Consider the following 17,944-nt stretch of genomic DNA (forward strand, 5'->3'; position numbering starts at 1 on the left):
TTATACAGGTAACAAGCTGAGATTAGGAGCACTCCCTTCAAGAAAGTCCTTCTATTGTCTGCTAGTTACCTGTATAAAAGACACCTGGGAGCCAGAATTCTGGACTTTTTTTTTCTTATTCTGACTCTCACTGTTGTAATACATCTACCATTAAAATTATAGACTGATAATTTCTTTGTCAGTGGGAAAATGTTTCAAATCAGCATCAGGGGATCAAATACTTTTTCCCTCACTGTATATGTAAATGTAAACTGTGTATGTGGAAGTACTGAAGGGTTAACTAGCTATACTACTGAACTTTCAGAGGCCAATGTTTATCTTTGCTTTTCCCTATCAGTTGACTTTTATTTATTTGTGTTTTATTTGGTGAAAAAAAACAAAACACACCACTAAGGGAATAGAAAACTTTGCCCTTTGGATTGTGTGTGTTTTGTTTTTTTTTAAACACTTTCAAGTAAGGTTAATTAGAACCGGTGAGACCCATGTAAGCAGCCAGAGGCTCTAACTCCCCAGTAAAACCTAGGGATTATCTACATCACTGCAGGCTTGCTAGAGCTGGTTCTTATTTTTAAATGTTATCTCAATAGAACCTGCGCTTGAAGTTGGAAATTATATAGATAGATTTTTTTTTTTGATGGCCAGTGATATATATTAGAAATATGAAAACTATTTTTAGACTCTATGTGAAGTAAATTCACCTCTCAACTTCACCTTTTTTATTATCATTTAAGAGGAAAGTAATTAGGTAAGTTGCTTCCATGTTCACCTCTGGCATATAGAAAAAGTTATCTTCGCAGGTAGAATTATTTGGAAGCTACTGAACGCGTTTTCCATCTTTTTTTCTGCAGTTTACGCCATGACAATCCAGCTCTTTCTTGCTCTGCTGCTGGTTACCATGCAGGCACTCCTGACAGAGCCGTTCTGTTCGGCCTGCAGCATGTCCAGCCAGCCATTGGACGGGCTAACTACCAAAGATATCCTCATAGAAGTGGCCAAACAGAACATTCTGAACAAGCTTAACCTGAGGCAACGGCCAAACATCTCACACACAGTCTCCAGGCAGACTTTGGAAGAAGCATTGCTGAGGCTGAACTTGAGACCTGATTCTGGAGCAGAGTTTTCAAAAGACAATGAAGAAGATAGTGATGACTTGGACACTAATCAAGATTATGAAATTATCAGTTTTGCTGACATAGGTATGTGATTGCTATATATAAAACACTAAAGTGAGATTTCAAAGTGAATTCTTAGTGAATATCAAATTTAAAGGTTAAAATAGCCATGCTTGAATATAGCTCAGCTATGCTTCAAGTTCGCTACTTGGGTCTTAAATTTGAAATTCACTTTAACCCTGTAAGTTTGTAAACACGTGCACTGCCACTTCATTGCTGTCCCTTATTATAATGATGACAGTTTTTATGTTGTAATTTAGAAGTGTAGTAGTAGAACGGCAGGAGTCAGACTAAGGCACACATATAAAGCAAAGCAATTAAGTATCCTTAGTCAGGTGTTTCCTTAAACAGGAACAGACTGATTTAATAAAACAAGAAAAAAAAACTTTATAACATCTGAAAGACAAAATGACTGCATAGCGAGAGAAAGAGGAAGTGAAGAAAGACAGCGAGATAACATACTTCCTCTTCAGCACCATAGAGGCTATAGAGAATTGATGATCAAATGTTACCAGCAACAGTAAGTCCTGCAACACAATCAGGTTAGGCGCTAGCTATTATTACTAACATTCTATAGCTTAGAATAACAACAGAAGGTTTCATAACCTGTAGATCTGCCTCTAAAGCATGAAGTCTATAGAATCTCTTGCTGGAATCTCTATATGTAACATAATTGTCTTAATCTATTTCTCGTATTTTTAGCAAACGCATCAGCACACGTTACTGTAAATTAAGAATTATTCCAGCAAACATGCCCAAGCATAAGTATGCTCTACAATGAGTATGCTCTATTATGTACATTAGATATGGTACTGGTCTCATATTAACTATCTAGTACCATGTCTATGTGTGACCTATAGTGTCACATGGTGGAATGCTAGCAAATGGAGGGAATACAGACATCATAGATGTGACATGTCTTGAAATCCCAAGGATTCTGTGATCCCCAGTGCAACTGTAATTCCTAAATTCCAACCTCTAAACCGAGGTGGTGAAAGCTATATCTCCAGATGTTGTAGACCTATACCTCCCATAATGGTTGACTGCACAAATGACTGCAAATATATGTCAATATTTGAAATGACTGCCTGTATTTCTCAATCAGTGATTTCAAATGCCTGTATGCAGATTATATGTTGTAGGAGTCAGTTATGTAAGTACTTTTCATTCTTGAACAAGCTGCAGAGATATACTGATAGTAACGGTGCAGATAAGGACCAGTCTGGTGTTTATGTAACAGTAACTATTCAATAATGAATGAGATGGTGAAGTTATGCGACTTATTGAATATATATGTAATGCAAAGTGTAATAACACATTTTAAAATTGGCTAGCTATCAGAGAACTATGTTCAAGAGATTTTGAGGGAGGCTGTTTGTTACTAATAATAATAATTATTATTTTTATAAACACTATATCAATGCAGTTGAGATAGCTCAGCGGTTAAGTCTCGAGCTGCAGTATGTAAGTTACAGGTTTGATTCCCGACAGTGACAATTAAGAGTTTCTTTCCAATGTTATCGCTACTTTTAACTGGTCGCTTAGAAGTGGACATTGCTGCTGGAGGGAACTTTGGGGATAAACCGTTCAAGAATGGCCTAACCCCTTCAGGTAAAAGTGCCCCCAGCGGCCTCCTTGCACCATAAAAAAATTAATTTAGATTAAGTTGTTTTGGTGTCTTGAGTGTCCCTTTACGTTTCTTAAGTGCATGTCACTATTGTTGGTGTCAGAGGTCAAGTCCTGGGAAAGAAGTGTGGGAACTCACCCAAGATTTCCACCACGGCAAGATGGGTGGAATGCCCTGTGTTTGTTTTGCCCCGTGCAAGGAAATACAATGATATGCTTGCACTGCGTTTTGGTGCCTTGTCTCTGGTGTCTCCCTAAGTGGGATACCAAAGAGGTTGTTTGAGGTGTTTTATGTGTAGTTAGGGGATGTTGTGTGTTTGTTTGCGAGTGTACATGTATTATAGTTATGCTCCACCGACATTAAAGTTTGCTGGGCTGGTGAGGGAGATGTCTAATCTCTCCACCGGCCTATTAATGATGAGAGAGCCCTATCTTGGCTGGTGCTGCCCTGTAGAGATCCTTTGATCTCCTCTGTTAGGCCCTGGCAGTCCTGTGGGAACAGTGTTCCTGTTGGGAAAAATAAGTACAAAAACATCATTCCCACGCACTCCTGCAGGACTCGAGCCCTGGTTGGCTGTTTACCATCTGCAAAATTTCCCCAGTAACATCGCAAAGTTACTCCCTGCCAGGAATTACTTAAAGCAAGTTGCTAAGCAGCCGTCAACAGCTCCAGCTATTTTCTATTGGATCCCGTTAATCGCTACTTGGCAATTGTTTTCTGACTGGTTTCCAGCCCTGTTGCTGACGACTGCAGCTAATCCTTAAATGCTAACACCTTAGATGTGATCCCCTCTCTCCCAGGTGCATTAAAATGTGAAAAAAGTTATGTTTTACTTACCTTTTTCCAGCCCCAAGGTTCAGTGCTGCTCACCTTTTCATCTCCTGCGACTTCACAGAGGAGACATAACCTCCTACAACTATGGCCAATCCAGTGCTCCTCATAGAGGAACATTGGTGACCTAATTCGGATGTGTGGCACATTCAAACGTACCCATAGGAAAACATTAAATAAATGCTCTCCTATAGGTTGTCTTCCGTGCCACTTTTACACAGCCAGTGCCGTGGAAGTACCTTAAGTGTCTTTCATAGTGACATCCACTAGAAGTGGACTTAATCCTGCACTGTAACCATTGTAGGGTTAAAAGTAGAGATGTCCCGAACAGTTCGCCGGGAACTATTCGCCAGCGAACATAGCTTGTTCGCGGTCGCCGCGGCGGGCGAACATATGCGATGTTCGGTCCGCCCCCTATTCGTCATCATTGAGTAAACTTTGACCCTGTACCTCACAGCCAGCAGACACATTCCAGCCAATCAGCAGCAGACCCTCCATCCCAGACCCTCCCACCTCCATGATGAATAGGGGCGGACCGAACATCGCATATGTTCGCCCGCCGCGGCGACCGCGAACAAGCTATGTTTGCTGGCGAACAGTTCCCGGCGAACTGTTCGGGACATCTCTAGTTAAAAGGACAGGGACACTGCACCCAGACCACTTCATTGAGTTACTGTCCCTTTAACTATATAGCATTGCATTAAAACCCCCAAAATCATATCTAGCAGCAATAATATTAAAGAAAAGACACGTGATATAAAGTAAAAATTATTCTTTACTAAAAAAACTGCATGTGTCACTTAAAGGAAGAACTCTCATAACAAAAATTAGATCCTCAAATAGATATGTATCTGGCAATACGTCCAATCAAAGGGTGAAGTACGCATGCTCAGGGTGAGCCTTTCTTACTGGCAAGGTGTAGTTGCTATGGTGAAAACTTACACAGTGTGTGTTTCTCTGCTTTACCAGTGGTCGGTATCTTTGCGATCAGATGTTGTTCAGCCTGTGAAAAAATAGTGGTTAGAAACCAGTTGGTAATTAGTAGCCACTACTAACTATTGGCTGTTGTACCAATACCACAGCTATTTATTGACAAGGTTGTTTCCACATTCCTCACACTTTTGCAACACTCTGATTGTGCAGCTCTCTTACAGATTTCATGAGCAGACAAGCAGTTGTCTTCTCTGCCTTACTAGAAGCCCCAAATCAGGGCCGGACTGGCCCACCGGGATACCGGGAAATTTCCCGGTGGGCCGCGGCACCTGGGGGGCTGGAGAGTGAGAGGGAGCCCTGCTCCCTATATTTTAATAAAATCGCGGCCGCCGGCCACATGTCAGTGCTGCCGGGTGGCCAGTCCGGAGGCACACCCTGGGTTGATTACTCACCTTGCGGCCGGCAGCCCCATCTCCTGTGCTGACAGCTATGCTGCTGTCAGTATCAGTGAGTGTGCCGGCCGGCCGCCTAAGCGATCCGGCGACACACTCACTGATACTGATAGCAGCATAGCTGTCAGCACAGGAGGACTGAGGGAGGGGGCGGAGCTAACTACCAAGCTCCCTCGCAGTTCCCATAATTCCCAGCATCTACACATCATATAGTAGGGATTACTCTATGATGTGTAGATGCTGGGAATTATGGGAACCGGGAGGGAGCATGGTAGTTAGCTCCGCCCCCTCCCTCAGTCCTCCTGTAGCAGCAGGTACAGAGAAAAATAGGGGAAGGGGAAGGGGACAAAAAGGGGGGAAGGGGGGGGGGTCAAATAGAGGGGAAGGGGGGACAAATAGAGGGGAAGGGGAGGACAACAAGAGGGTAAGGGGGGACAAAAAGAGGGGAAGGGGGGACAAATAGAGGGGTAATAGAAACACAGGGGAAGGGGACACACAGAGACTGAGGGGTAATAGAGAGACAGGGGATGGGGGGGGGACAAAGAGATGGTTAATAGAGAGACACCAGGGAAGGGGGGGGACAAAGAGACAGAGGGGTAATAGAGAGACAGGGGATGGGGGGGCAAAGAGATGGGGTAATTAAAAGACACCAGGGAAGGGGGGGCAAAGAGACAGAGGGGTAATAGAGCGACAGGGAATGGGGGGGGACAAAGAGAGGGGTAATAGAGAGACACCAGGGAAGGGGGGACAAAGAGACAGAGGGGTAATAGAGAGACAGGGGATGGGGGATAAAGAGAGGGGTATTAGAGAGACACCAGGGAAGGGGGGGACAAAGAGACAGAGGGGTAATAGAGAGACATAGAGGTTGGTGGGACAAAGAGATGGGTAATAGAGAGACACAGGAGAAGGGGACACACAGAGACAGGTGGGGTAATAGAGAGACACCAGGGAAGGGGGACAAAGAGACAGAGGGGTAAGAGAGAGACACAGGGAGGAGATGGGGAAGAGAGACTCAGGGAGGAGATGGGGAAGAGAGACTCAGGGAGGAGAGGGGGAAGAGAGACAGGGAGGAGAGGGGAGAAAGAGACACAGAAGGTTTGTTGGCTGGGGCTAAGAACAACACAAAAGGGGCTAGGGAAAGAGAAAAACAGAGGCTGGAGGAGGGTAAAAAGAAACACACAGGGACTGGGATGAAGTAAAAGATGCACAAGGGTCGCTGTAAGAGAAAAAAGGAGACAATTGGAGACAAGATACACTAAACGAGGGAAATTGATGTGATCCTGACAGTAATACACACACACACACACACACACATATATATATATATATATATATATACATATATATTGATGTGTGTATTAGTAACATATAATTATGCCTATAATATTTACACATATAGTAATATACACTTATATATGCATAATACACACATAAATGTCATTAATATATATTAATATATATATATATATATATATATATATATATATATATATATATATATATATGTAATGAGCATGTATTGGCCCAGTCTTGTTGCTAGTTGCATACTCATGCACCATAACATATTTAAAGTTTAGAGCGCACCCATAGAACTTCAAAATAAACAAGCTAACTTCATTTTTGTTTAGTTGTGCAATTGCAGACATTCAGTATTTCAGTACCATTACTAAAATGTCCTTAATAAGCCAAAGTAGTTGTACTGAAACATTGATTACATGCAAATGTACGTCTACTTAAAATAAAGGCACTCTTTTGTTTATTTTGAAGCCCTATATGCGTTCTTTCGTTGGAGTAAGAGTTTTATGCTGGCGCGACGCATTATTGGGCTGGTACAGAATTTTTTTCGAGGGCTGCTTTTAGTTTCCAGTCCGGCCCTGCCCCAAATGGCCACATCCCAGTATTTCACCGAGAACTCAATCCCACTTACCTCTCCAACAATAACCTGGGAAGTGCACAAGGCGGTAATCAGGGGACATCTCATTGCACTATCATCTCGGTACAAAAAACTCCCTTACACAAGAAATTAGGTCCCTAGAAGACACTCATAAGCATGATGCTAATCTTGATGTTTACAAACAACTTGTGGACAAGAGATCCACTTTGCAACAATTATTAAACACCCAAATAAAGCGTAAACTAATGCTGCACACACTACACACAAGAAGGGCAATGTGGCCGCTTACTAGCCAGGGCGCTACAGAGGGACAGACAAACCACATTTATCACTAAGATCAAACAACCTTTGGGAGAACCATCATACCTCCACCAAGACATATCGAAGGCCTTTCATAACTACTATTTGAATCTCTATAACTTACGCCAAGTACCGCCCTCTAGTGCAGAGATTGAAAAATTCCTCACCACCCGAATCACACAAACAGTCCCCCCAAACATCAGACGATCATTTGACTACCCTATCACACCGGATGAATTCATAAATGTGGTAAAATCATGCCACGGGGCAAAGGCCCTGATGGCTTCTCAGACATATATTATAAGACATTTCTGCCCAAACTGTCTCAACCTTTTGTGACTCTCTCACACAGTCCACCTCGCTCCCAGTCGCAGCGCTTGCGGCCCACATCGCCCTCATACCCAAACCAGGGAAGGACCCATCGGAATTTGGTAACTACCGACCAATCTCCCTCATCAATATTGATTTAAACATTTTTACCAAAATTCTGGACAATCGCCTTAAGCCTCTGCTACAAGATTTGGTTAATTATGACCAAGTGGGCTTTAGCCCTTAGAGGGAGGCCATAAATAACACAACCAAGGTAAATAATCAAATCCATCTTGCACGTCCATCCACTACCCAGAGCCTGCTCCTCACTGTCGATGCCGAAAAGGCGTTTGACAGGGTGGACTGGACACTCCTGCTAGAGACGTTGAAGGCGCTGGGCTTTGGTCCTAACTGGCTGAAGTGGATATTTTACATATACTCTAAACCATTTGCCAAAATTAGAATCAATGGCCAAGTTTCAGACCCAGTACAAATAACGAATGGTACGAGATAGGGGTGCCCACCATCTCCACTCTTTTTCATACTAATCCTGGAGTCTTTTCTGCAGGGTATCAGGGACCAGCCAAATATACAGGGACTCCAGGCAGGTAATCAAAAATATAAAGTCTCTGCATTCGCGGATGACTTACTCATCACAATCTCAGCTCCAAAACAGTCCCTCCCACAATTGATTGAAGAGCTCTCTCTATACAATCGATAATCCAATTTTAAGGCTAACTTCTCTAAAAGTGAAATACTCCCACTTCAGACTGAGCCCTTCAAGAGTTTCCACGACTCTCCCTGCCTACAGCTGGGGACTATCCTCAATGACAGTGGAGTCAAACCTCTCTCAGACTTGTTCCCGACTGCACAACCATCTACCATGCACCAATTTAGGCTCAACCAAATCACTCACTTCATATCCTTGAAACCGGACCTAGCACAGGACAATAGACCATGCACGACATATGAAAGGACTTGCTCCACACACAACAAGAAAAAACACTTATCCACGTTTTATAAGCTCATACAACAGAATCATGGTTCGACCCCTCCACCTTACACAAACAGTGGGAGGAAGAACTAAACCTCTCCATAACTGAGAAGAATTGAGAAGAATTGGAAGCGAATCTTCTCCAAATCATCTGTTAGTAATAGCATCCACAAAGGACCCACAAAGGAAACTACAAAATACTCCCAAGATAGCATAACACCCCTACGCGACTACGCCGGTTCTTCCACGGAATGTCTGACATATGCTGGAGATGCCTCCAATCTAGAGGCACACCAGGCCATATTTGGTGGCTATGCCCCACAATACACGTGTTCTGGGATAGAATCGGATTACTCATCCACACGATCAAAGGCATCTATGCTATTCCTCTTATATACCACTCCCACGACTAGGCCTCAACATATCTTGCTCAATCACCTCCTCACCGCAGCTAACTTATTTATACCATTTTGCTGGAAATGACTCTCAGCCCCTTCTATCAGAAAATGGATTCAACAAGTAGAATCCATGAGACACATGGAAGAAATTACATATTCCCTATCACATACATATGGTTTTTACACCCTCATCTGGGAACCTTTGTTACGATTCATGCAATCTACAGCCTGAGATGCTCCTATTGCCACCCACACTGCAACACACCTACCTACATTGTTAAATGTTGATACAAGTGTATAAATTGTCTATTCCTGCTCTATTTTTCTGCAACATGTTACTGATCAAATGGACTTTTCCCATTCGCCTTTTCTGATTATAACAAAAAAGATATTACTTCAATAAAATCTAAAAAAAAAAGGGAAATTTTAATTCTGTTACCCAAAGTAAGATTGCTTATCATAGTAATTTAATTACATAATCATTTAATTACTTTCCTATAACACATATACACTCTTGTTTAGCTTGCATTATTTCTTGAAATTGGTGTTTAATAATGTAATTTGTTCTTTATGTGTAGACAACTCAGAGACTACTAGAGCCACCCTTCATTTCCACCTGTCCACTGAGAAATCGATACAACAGGAGATCATTCATGCTGATGTATGGCTCTATCTTTACACGGTTCCTGGCAGAAAGGTAACCCTAAGTCTCACAACATCTCTACTCAATCAGCAGTCATCAGAAGATATGGTTAAAATTGAAGTTGTAAGGAACAGTTGGTACACCGTACCTTTGCCATCTCTCACCAAAAGAGTTCTTAATGATGGAGATGAGAACATATATCTGGAATTGAAGTGTTTAAATTGCTACTATTTGCCACTGATGAAAAATATTACTGATTCCCAGCACCCATTCCTTGTTGTAAAGGCACGCAACATAAAGGAGGCATCTCGTAATCGTAGGCATATTACAGACTGCTTAAGTGATATGGATATGTGCTGTCTTAAGAACTTTTATATTGATTTCAAAGAGATTGGATGGAGTGACTGGATTATCAAGCCAGAGGGTTATAACATGAACCTATGTGAAGGTCGATGTCCTATACACTTGTCCAGAGTACCAGGAATTGCTGCATCTAGTCATACTGCTATATTTAGCCTTATCAAGGCTAACAATGTGTATTCTAGCCTTAGCTCCTGTTGTATTCCCACCAACCGGAGGCCATTGTCAGTGCTTTACTTTGATAAGAATAATGCCATTGTAAAGACAGATATTCCTGATATGATAGTGGAAAGCTGTGGTTGCACATAATGCACTCTTCCATTTTAACTGATTAATGAAATATCTGACCAAGTGTTGGTTTTATAAAAGTGTGAACCTCCTATACTGAGAAACATACATTCTAGGTGGGACTGTCTGAGCAATGCAAATTCAAATGCAACTTGCTTAAATAATAATAATAATAATAATAATAATCAAAAAAAAAGATATATATATCTTTTTCGATCTGATCTTACATCTATCTGATGCAGGCAATGGATATGATTTACAATAATATAACACTATTGTATATATATCTGCTTTTAATAAAGCAAACTAGTTTGGTTTGTGTCCAAGGAATTTTGTATTACTTGCTAAAATTTTTTAATCTTTAATAGTCATTGTCACTCAGATACATTTTTTCTATTATGAGGATTTAAAGATTTAATTTTAACATAAGATGATGTTTATGTAAGTATGGACATGTGATACTAAATTTTGGAGATTGGATTAGAGACAGAGGTAGGGTTTTTTTATGGTTACCTCTCTGGCCATATAGAAAGGAGAGACTCTGACACTCAGAAAGAGGGACTGGCAATACTCTGTTTCTTTAATATGTTTATTGTATATTCCTGATATGTATTACCTATCCATCCCATAGAAGACATTGTGAGAAAGTAACTAACCGTTTACGTTCTCCTTCCTGAAATATTTACCCTTCATACATGAAGGAAATGGAGAATATTTCCCAAAAAGCCTCTTATAACTGGGGAGTTCTGGGATGGGGTGCCACCCTGCTCCATCACTTTCTTTTTTGAAGAAACTTAACAAGTCAATTTGAATTCCACTTTTTTTTTATGCCACTACTTGTTGGACATGTCTGCTAATATGTTGATTCTTTATGACCCACTAAGATGTGTTGCTGCTTGTTCTATTTTACGTGTGTAAGGACTTTTGATGTCAGTGTCTTTGCTGTTTAATGAGCTACGGAACTATTGCTAAGAGAAATAACTATTTTTGCAGCAGCTTTTGTCTAAAAACCTCTTTTTAATTAAGGAAAACCAAAAGGTACAGAGACAGTCATAATAAGAGTATGCATAGGCAATACCATCGTGTACAACAAAGGTCAAAATTAGGAGAAGACAGTCGTCCCTTTCCCATATTTTCTTTTTTTCAATTCTTTATTTTTGTAGTGCATAAGACAATATACAGGCTTACATAAACATTTCTCTTGAGTATACATAGCTCAACTGAGAAGAGTTAGCGTTTTTATGAAATGTCTAGGGAATTGCACTTTTTGTAATAAGAGGAAATACAGGAGCATAGTTCTAATAATGATAGCAGAAATATGTTAAAACATGTTATAGAAAGCTATAGAACTGCAGATAAGCATATAAGACAATAACCACTTGATGTTCAGAGTGGCTTGATGTATAGATGCAAGTAGAGCACTATAATAAATGAATATAGCTTAGTCATGAGAAATATTGTGCACTGCGATAGTAACACTAATCTAGCCATGGGGAACTTAAAGGGACACTGTAGGCACCCAGACCACTTCTGCTCATTGGAGTGGTCTGGGTGCCAACTCCCACTACCCTTAACCCTGCAAGTGTAATTATTGCAGTTTTTCATAAACTGCAATATTTACATTGCAGGGTTAACTCCACCTCTAGTGGCTGTCTATTAGACAGCCACTAGAGGTCACTTCCTGGGTTCTAGCACAGGTTTCCTGTGCTAGAGCGTCGCTGGACGTCCTCACGCTGTGTGAGGACCTCCAGCGTCGCTCAAAACCCCATAGGAAAGCATTGAAATGATTTTTCAATGCTTTCCTATGGGGAGACGTAATGCGCATGCGCGGAATTTCTGCGCATGCGCATTAGGTCTCCTCGGCCGGTGAGCGAGATCAGTCTCGCCCACCGGCCGACGTAATCACTAGGAGGAGCGTCGCGGAGGCGGAGACAGCGGCGAGGGACATCGCCGCTGTCCCAGGTAAGTCACTGAAGGGGTTTTCACCCCTTCAGTAACCGGGGATTGGTGGGTGGGTGGGAGGGAGAGGGACCCTCCAGTGCCAGAAAAACGGATCGTTTTTCTGGCACTGGAGTTTCCCTTTAACCGATGCCTATGGAAGGAATTTTCCAGCTATCCTCGACGCCAGTAACCACGTTGAGGCCCTTCCGCTGAGCCACGGACTCCAGATAATCTGAAAGGCTTATTGCTTATTGAGAATAATCCGGTCAGTGACCAGTGCACGCATCTGCTGGCTCTCGGTCTTGTACCCCCGGTATAGTAAGGTGAGGGCACCTGTATCAGTCTGGTCACACTGGGGGCGAAGAGGTGTGCATCTCTGCTGTCTTGGTGAGTGATGGGTAATGGCGTTGAATCGCCAAAATCCAGCCGCTCGTTGCGGCGCCTTCTTGTGTCACTGTTAATCTCCCAGTAAACGTGGGGAATGCCCATACTTGCGGCTTTGGTCGACTGGACGGCACAGGGACGCTGTAGTTCTTCCTGCAGAGGCTAAGGTGAGCCCCCTCTCACGGAGCTGTGCCCAAACGGCTTCACAGAGGAGATCAAAAGCCTGGAGTAGTGGTTCCACGTATGTGGAAGTTGGCGGGGTAAGTGTGGTGGCCCTCTTGGTTCGCAGGAAGGCTGAAGTACATGGCTAGGTGACTACTCCAAAACCCCAGTGGGGACCGTGATAACCCCCACTGGTCCAAAGGGGGTGGAACAGGGCACACGGCTCTAAAGCTCCAATTCAAGGCCGAGGAACGTCTGCCTCCCCGTCCCATAGTGCAGCTGTAGGCCGTAAGGAAAGTAAAGCATATGCCGGATTCGTCGCTTGTAGACCAGAGAGTGACAATGTAGTGACAGAGAGCTCCCAGGGGTGGGTGATAAGCTTTTAGCCAAAAAGCAGGGTTTAATGTCCAATTTGAAGCTTAGTAACAGGATTTCCCTGAGGAGCACCAGCAACATGCGACTGTTTCTCTTGGTTGTCAGGCCCCGCACCCCCCGCTCCCTTTCCCATAATTCAATAAATTGAACTTGCTATCAAAATCCATGGACATTTGTGGATAGGAATCTTGGACAGTAAATAAAATAGTGAAGAGAATAAAATGACAAGTAAAAAAAAAAGGACAGTAAATAGAGTTAGCAAGGGAAAAAACAAAAGTGTGAAAAGGGGCCACAGTGGGAAATTTGAGGAAAAATAGAAATGCCAAGGGGTCATGAGAAACAAGATGGGACACACCGTTTTTGTAGTTAATCAAAGACAAAAGGAAGGCTTGCGGACACCAATCAACTGCCAGTCAAGTCACAAAACAGCAACTGGTTAAACTAATTTAACATACTCTCTTTTCTTTAAGTTTTACTTTATTAATGTTTTCTTTACTTTTTACATCCATCTTCATAATTGCATTTTATTATTATATTCTTAAATTAATAATTTATGCAATGGGTGAGAAGTAAAACTAAGCAGTTAGTTTTGAAACAGTGGACATGTTTATTTTAATAGGGGACTGCCACTTCCCAGGATTTTAAATACTTATCCCTATATTAAAAATCAAACATGTATTTGTGAGATGTGAAAAATAACATTTTATGTAAAAATCTGCACTTCTTTATCTTGCAAATGGCTGGCTCGATTGTTGCTCCTTGTCAATCATTGTTATAAGTTCTGTACTTTGCACCTAGCAGTCAGCATTGTGAAATGTCATGAACTGACTTATTGCAAGGGTATGGCAAGGTTCTTAACACTGGACACTCCAGGCCACTAAAGCACTTTAGCTGTTGAAGGGTTGAAGGTGCTTTATGTGTGAAGACTGTGTCCTCTTTTTTTTTAGTTTCACAAACAGTGCAGATTTCTTGAGAAACTGGCACTTTTTTTTAAAAATTATGCTTGTTACAACCCCACTGGCTGTTAATCAGACCTGTGTCTTCCTGTTTGCTTAGCTCAGTGGAGCTAACTTTAAGAGGCAGCAATTGTTCAAATCACCTGTATAGCAAAAGCTTCTCACCAGGTGTCATTGGGAAGTCTGGGATTTGAGAGGGGGACAGAAACTATGGGCAGAGTTATAAGGGGAATGCTTGCAAAAATCTGTTTTCAGATAAATCCCTATGAAAAAAATTAAAAAATTTCATCCATGCATATTTACATTGAGGAAATATCTACTAAACAGTGTTTTTTTCTGACAGTGGAGTGTCCCTTTAAAGACACTGAATTCTTCAGTACTACCCCAATTGTATTGCTAATGTTTGTCTATGGAGATTTAATGTGCTGGATTGTATGCACCTTGTTAGTAGGAGTGTCCAAATACTTTTTTTCACATATAGACACAAAGTTGAGAAAACATAATAGACTAAAAAAATCATGACATCAATAGAAAAATTCATTACAGGGGAGACACACAAAACGAGAGAAAAACCAGCACAGGAATACCGAACATCTACAAGTGTATTGTAAACATGAATTTATAGTTAATAGTAACGTATATACATTTAGAGAGTCAATGACAAATCTACTCCACAATATATAAATCAAGCAAAAAGAAAAATATAGAGTAAATGTTTCCACTAGTCAATACCTCACAAGAATACATTTATTGCACTAAATCACTAAAAGATAAATAGTGACATGAAAACAGCACAAAGTGCTACACAATGTTTATGCAACTAGTAGATTCTTTCACCACACTAACATTGTAAATAAACATTCTACCATGCAGTGTGGGACATGCTCTTGCTTGGTGGAACAAGAAATCCAAACCATGGAGGCCACACCTTGCAGGACTGATAGCAGTGGTCTTTTCAGCAGGAAAATGCACCCTGCCACTTTGCAAAACCAGGCATGGTTTTAGGAACATAAGAAAGAGTCCAAGGTGTTGCTTTAGTCTCCGAATTACCAAGATCTCAATCCAACTGAGCATCTGTAAGATGCGCAACTTGCAGGACTTAAAGGATCTGCTGCTAATGTCTTGGTGCCAGATACCACAGGACACGTTAAGACAACTTGTAGAGTCAATCAGAGCTTTTTTGGCAGCACAATTGGGAACTACACAATATTAGGTAGATTGTTTTAATGTTGTGGATGATAAGTGTACATATGCATCATACTGTGAAGGGGAAAAGTATTTGATCCCCTGATGATTTTGAACATTTGCCCACTGACAAAGAAATGATCAGTCTATAATGTTAATGGTAGGTGCATTTTAACAGAGAGAGACAGAATAACAAACAAAATTCCAGAAAAATGCATGTCAAAAAAGTTATACATTGATTTGCATGTCAATGAGAGAAATAAGTATTTGACCCCTTCGATTTGGTGGCAAAACCCATGTTGTAAATCACATAGGTCAGATGTTTTGTGTAGTTGGCCACCAGATTTACACACATCTCAGGAGGGATTTTGTCCCACTCCTCTTTGCAGATCCTCTCCAAGTCATTAAGGTTTTTGAGGCTTTCGAGGCAACTCGAACCTTCAGCTCCCTCCACATTTTCTGTGGGATTAAGGTCTGGAGACTGGGTAGGCCACTCCAGGGCATTAACGTGCTTCTTCTTAAGCCACTCCTTTGTTGCCTTGGCTCTGTGTTTTGGGTCATTGTCAGGCTGGAATACCCATCCACGACCCATTTTAAATGCCCTGGCTGAGGGAAGGAGGCTCTCGCCCAATATTTGATGGTACATGGCCCCGTCCATCGTCCCTTTGAGGCGGTGCAGTTGTCCTGTCCCCTTAGCAGAAAAACACAGTCAAAGCATAATGTTTCCACCTCCATGTTTGACGGTGGGGATGGTGTTCTTGGGTTCATAGGCAGCATTCCGCCTCCTCCAAACACGAATTGAATTGATGCCAAAGAGCTCAATTTTGGTCTCATCTGACCACAACACTTTCACCCAGTTCTCCTCTGAATCATTCAGATGTTTATTGGCAAATTTCAGATTGACCTGTAAATGTGCTTTCTTTAGCTGGGGGACCTTGCGGGTGCTGCAGGATTTCAGTCCTTCATGGCAATTGTTTTCTTGGAGACTATGGTCCCAGCTGCCTTGAGATCATTAAAGGACCACTCTAGGCACCCAGACCACTTCAGCTTAATGAAGTGGTCTGGGTGCCAGGTCCCTCTAGGATTAACCCTTTTTTTAATAAACATAGCAGTTTCAGAGAAACTGCTATGTTTATACTGAAGGTTAATCCAGCCTCCAAAACCTCTAGTGGCTGTCTCATTGACAGCCGCTAGAGGCGCTTGCGTGCTTCTCACTGTGAAAATCACAGTGAGAGCACGCAAGCGTCCATAGGAAAGCATTGTAAATGCTTTCCTATGCGACCGGCTGAATGCGAGCGCATTCAGCCGATGAGGTCGCAAGGAAGAAGGAGAGGAGGAGGAAAGCTCCCCGCCCGGCGCTGGAGAAAGAGGTAAGTTTAACCCCTTCCTCCCCCCAGAGCCCGGCGGGAGTGGGTCCCTGAGGGTGGGGGCACCCTCAGGGCACTCTAGTGCCAGGAAAACAAGTATGTTTTCCTGGCACTAGAGTGGTCCTTTAACACGATCCCCCCGTGTAGTTCTGGGCTGATTCCTCACCGTTCTCATGATCAATGAAACTCCACGAGATGAGATTTTGCATGGAGCAGCAGACCGAGGGAGACGGACAGTTATTTTGTGTTTCTTCCATTTGCGAATAATCGCACCAACTGTTGTCAACTTCTCACTAAGCTGCTTGGCGATGGTCTTGTAGCCCATTCTAACCTCGTGTAGGTCTACAATCTTGTCCCTTTGGAATCTGATTGATTGCTACTGTGGACAGGTGTCTTTTATACAGGTAACAAGCTGAGATTAGGAGCACTCCATTTAAGAGAGTGCTCCTAATATCAGCTTGTTACCTGTATAAAAGACACCTGGGAGCCAGAAATCTTGCTGATTGATAGGGGATCAAATACTTATTTAATTAATTGACATGCAAATCAATGTATTTTTTTGGGCAATGTATAATGTCTCTGGGCAATTGAGTTCAGCTCCACTTAGCTAAACAACCAGAAAGTAGCAGGACTGGTTGTCTGATAGTCAGTTGGGGGATGTAACAAGGTTAATTTATAAAGATAATACAAAGAAAAATACAAAAATATAATGGATGAGAGGTGGCTCAACACTTAACCCACACACAACCAATCAAACACACACACAGAAATATAAGTGGAGCTCTAATATACCTTCTCTGCCTGAAGAAGTGGTTTTATCAGAGTCCATACAGATGTTCAAACAGCTACTAGATGCATACTTGCAAAAACAGAATATTCAAGGATATAATCTTTCAATGTAGGGTAATAACTGCTTGATCCAAGGATAAATCTGACTGCCATTCTGGGGTCAAGAAGGAATTTTTTTCCTAGCTTGTTGCAAAATTGTGCTTCAAACTGTTTTTTTTTTGCCTTCTGAACTTGATGGACGCAAGTCCATGTAACTATGTAACTATAATTGAGTAATAGTATGGGAAATAGTCTGGATGAAAAATATCAAACACAGCTCTGTAAAAAATATAAAAACAATACAATAGTGGCCTCATGAAGTCTAGAGCCGCCTCTGTACAATAGTGCAGATGGTATAGACAATAATACTTGTTTTTTCCGGGAATACAGATGCCGGCAATTTTACAAGTAAGGCGATATAAAAGACGGAACTACCAGCCATACACTATTCACCAACTGGGGAAGCCTGCTGAAGGCAGACATGTTTTGGACTGAATATACACTTGTTTCTAAGTATATTGATCATTTGATCAGATTTATTTTAC

At 41.9% G+C, this 17,944-nt stretch overlaps 1 protein-coding gene across 1 annotated transcript; it reads left to right on the forward strand.

Moving 5' to 3' along the window:
• The first annotated feature begins 484 nt into the window (after positions 1-484).
• INHBE (inhibin subunit beta E) lies at positions 485-10,342 on the forward strand. The gene is made up of 3 exons (XM_063444770.1): positions 485-745; positions 849-1,196; positions 9,489-10,342. Exons 2-3 carry the CDS (start codon positions 857-859, stop codon positions 10,220-10,222), a joined length of 1,074 nt encoding a protein of 357 aa, XP_063300840.1. The 5' UTR covers positions 485-745; positions 849-856; the 3' UTR covers positions 10,223-10,342.
• Positions 10,343-17,944: the final 7,602 nt, after the last annotated feature.

The sequence above is a fragment of the Pelobates fuscus genome, chromosome 1 (assembly GCF_036172605.1).
Source record: "Pelobates fuscus isolate aPelFus1 chromosome 1, aPelFus1.pri, whole genome shotgun sequence".
Classification (NCBI taxonomy): domain Eukaryota; kingdom Metazoa; phylum Chordata; class Amphibia; order Anura; family Pelobatidae; genus Pelobates; species Pelobates fuscus.

Bases quoted from the DNA above. Each gene is read 5' to 3' on its own strand.
- INHBE (XM_063444770.1), top strand. From the start codon at position 857: ATGACAATCCAGCTCTTTCTTGCTCTGCTGCTGGTTACCATGCAGGCA. The intron at 1,197-9,488 runs GTATGTGATTGC...CTTTATGTGTAG, and splicing joins TATCAGTTTTGCTGACATAG to ACAACTCAGAGACTACTAGA.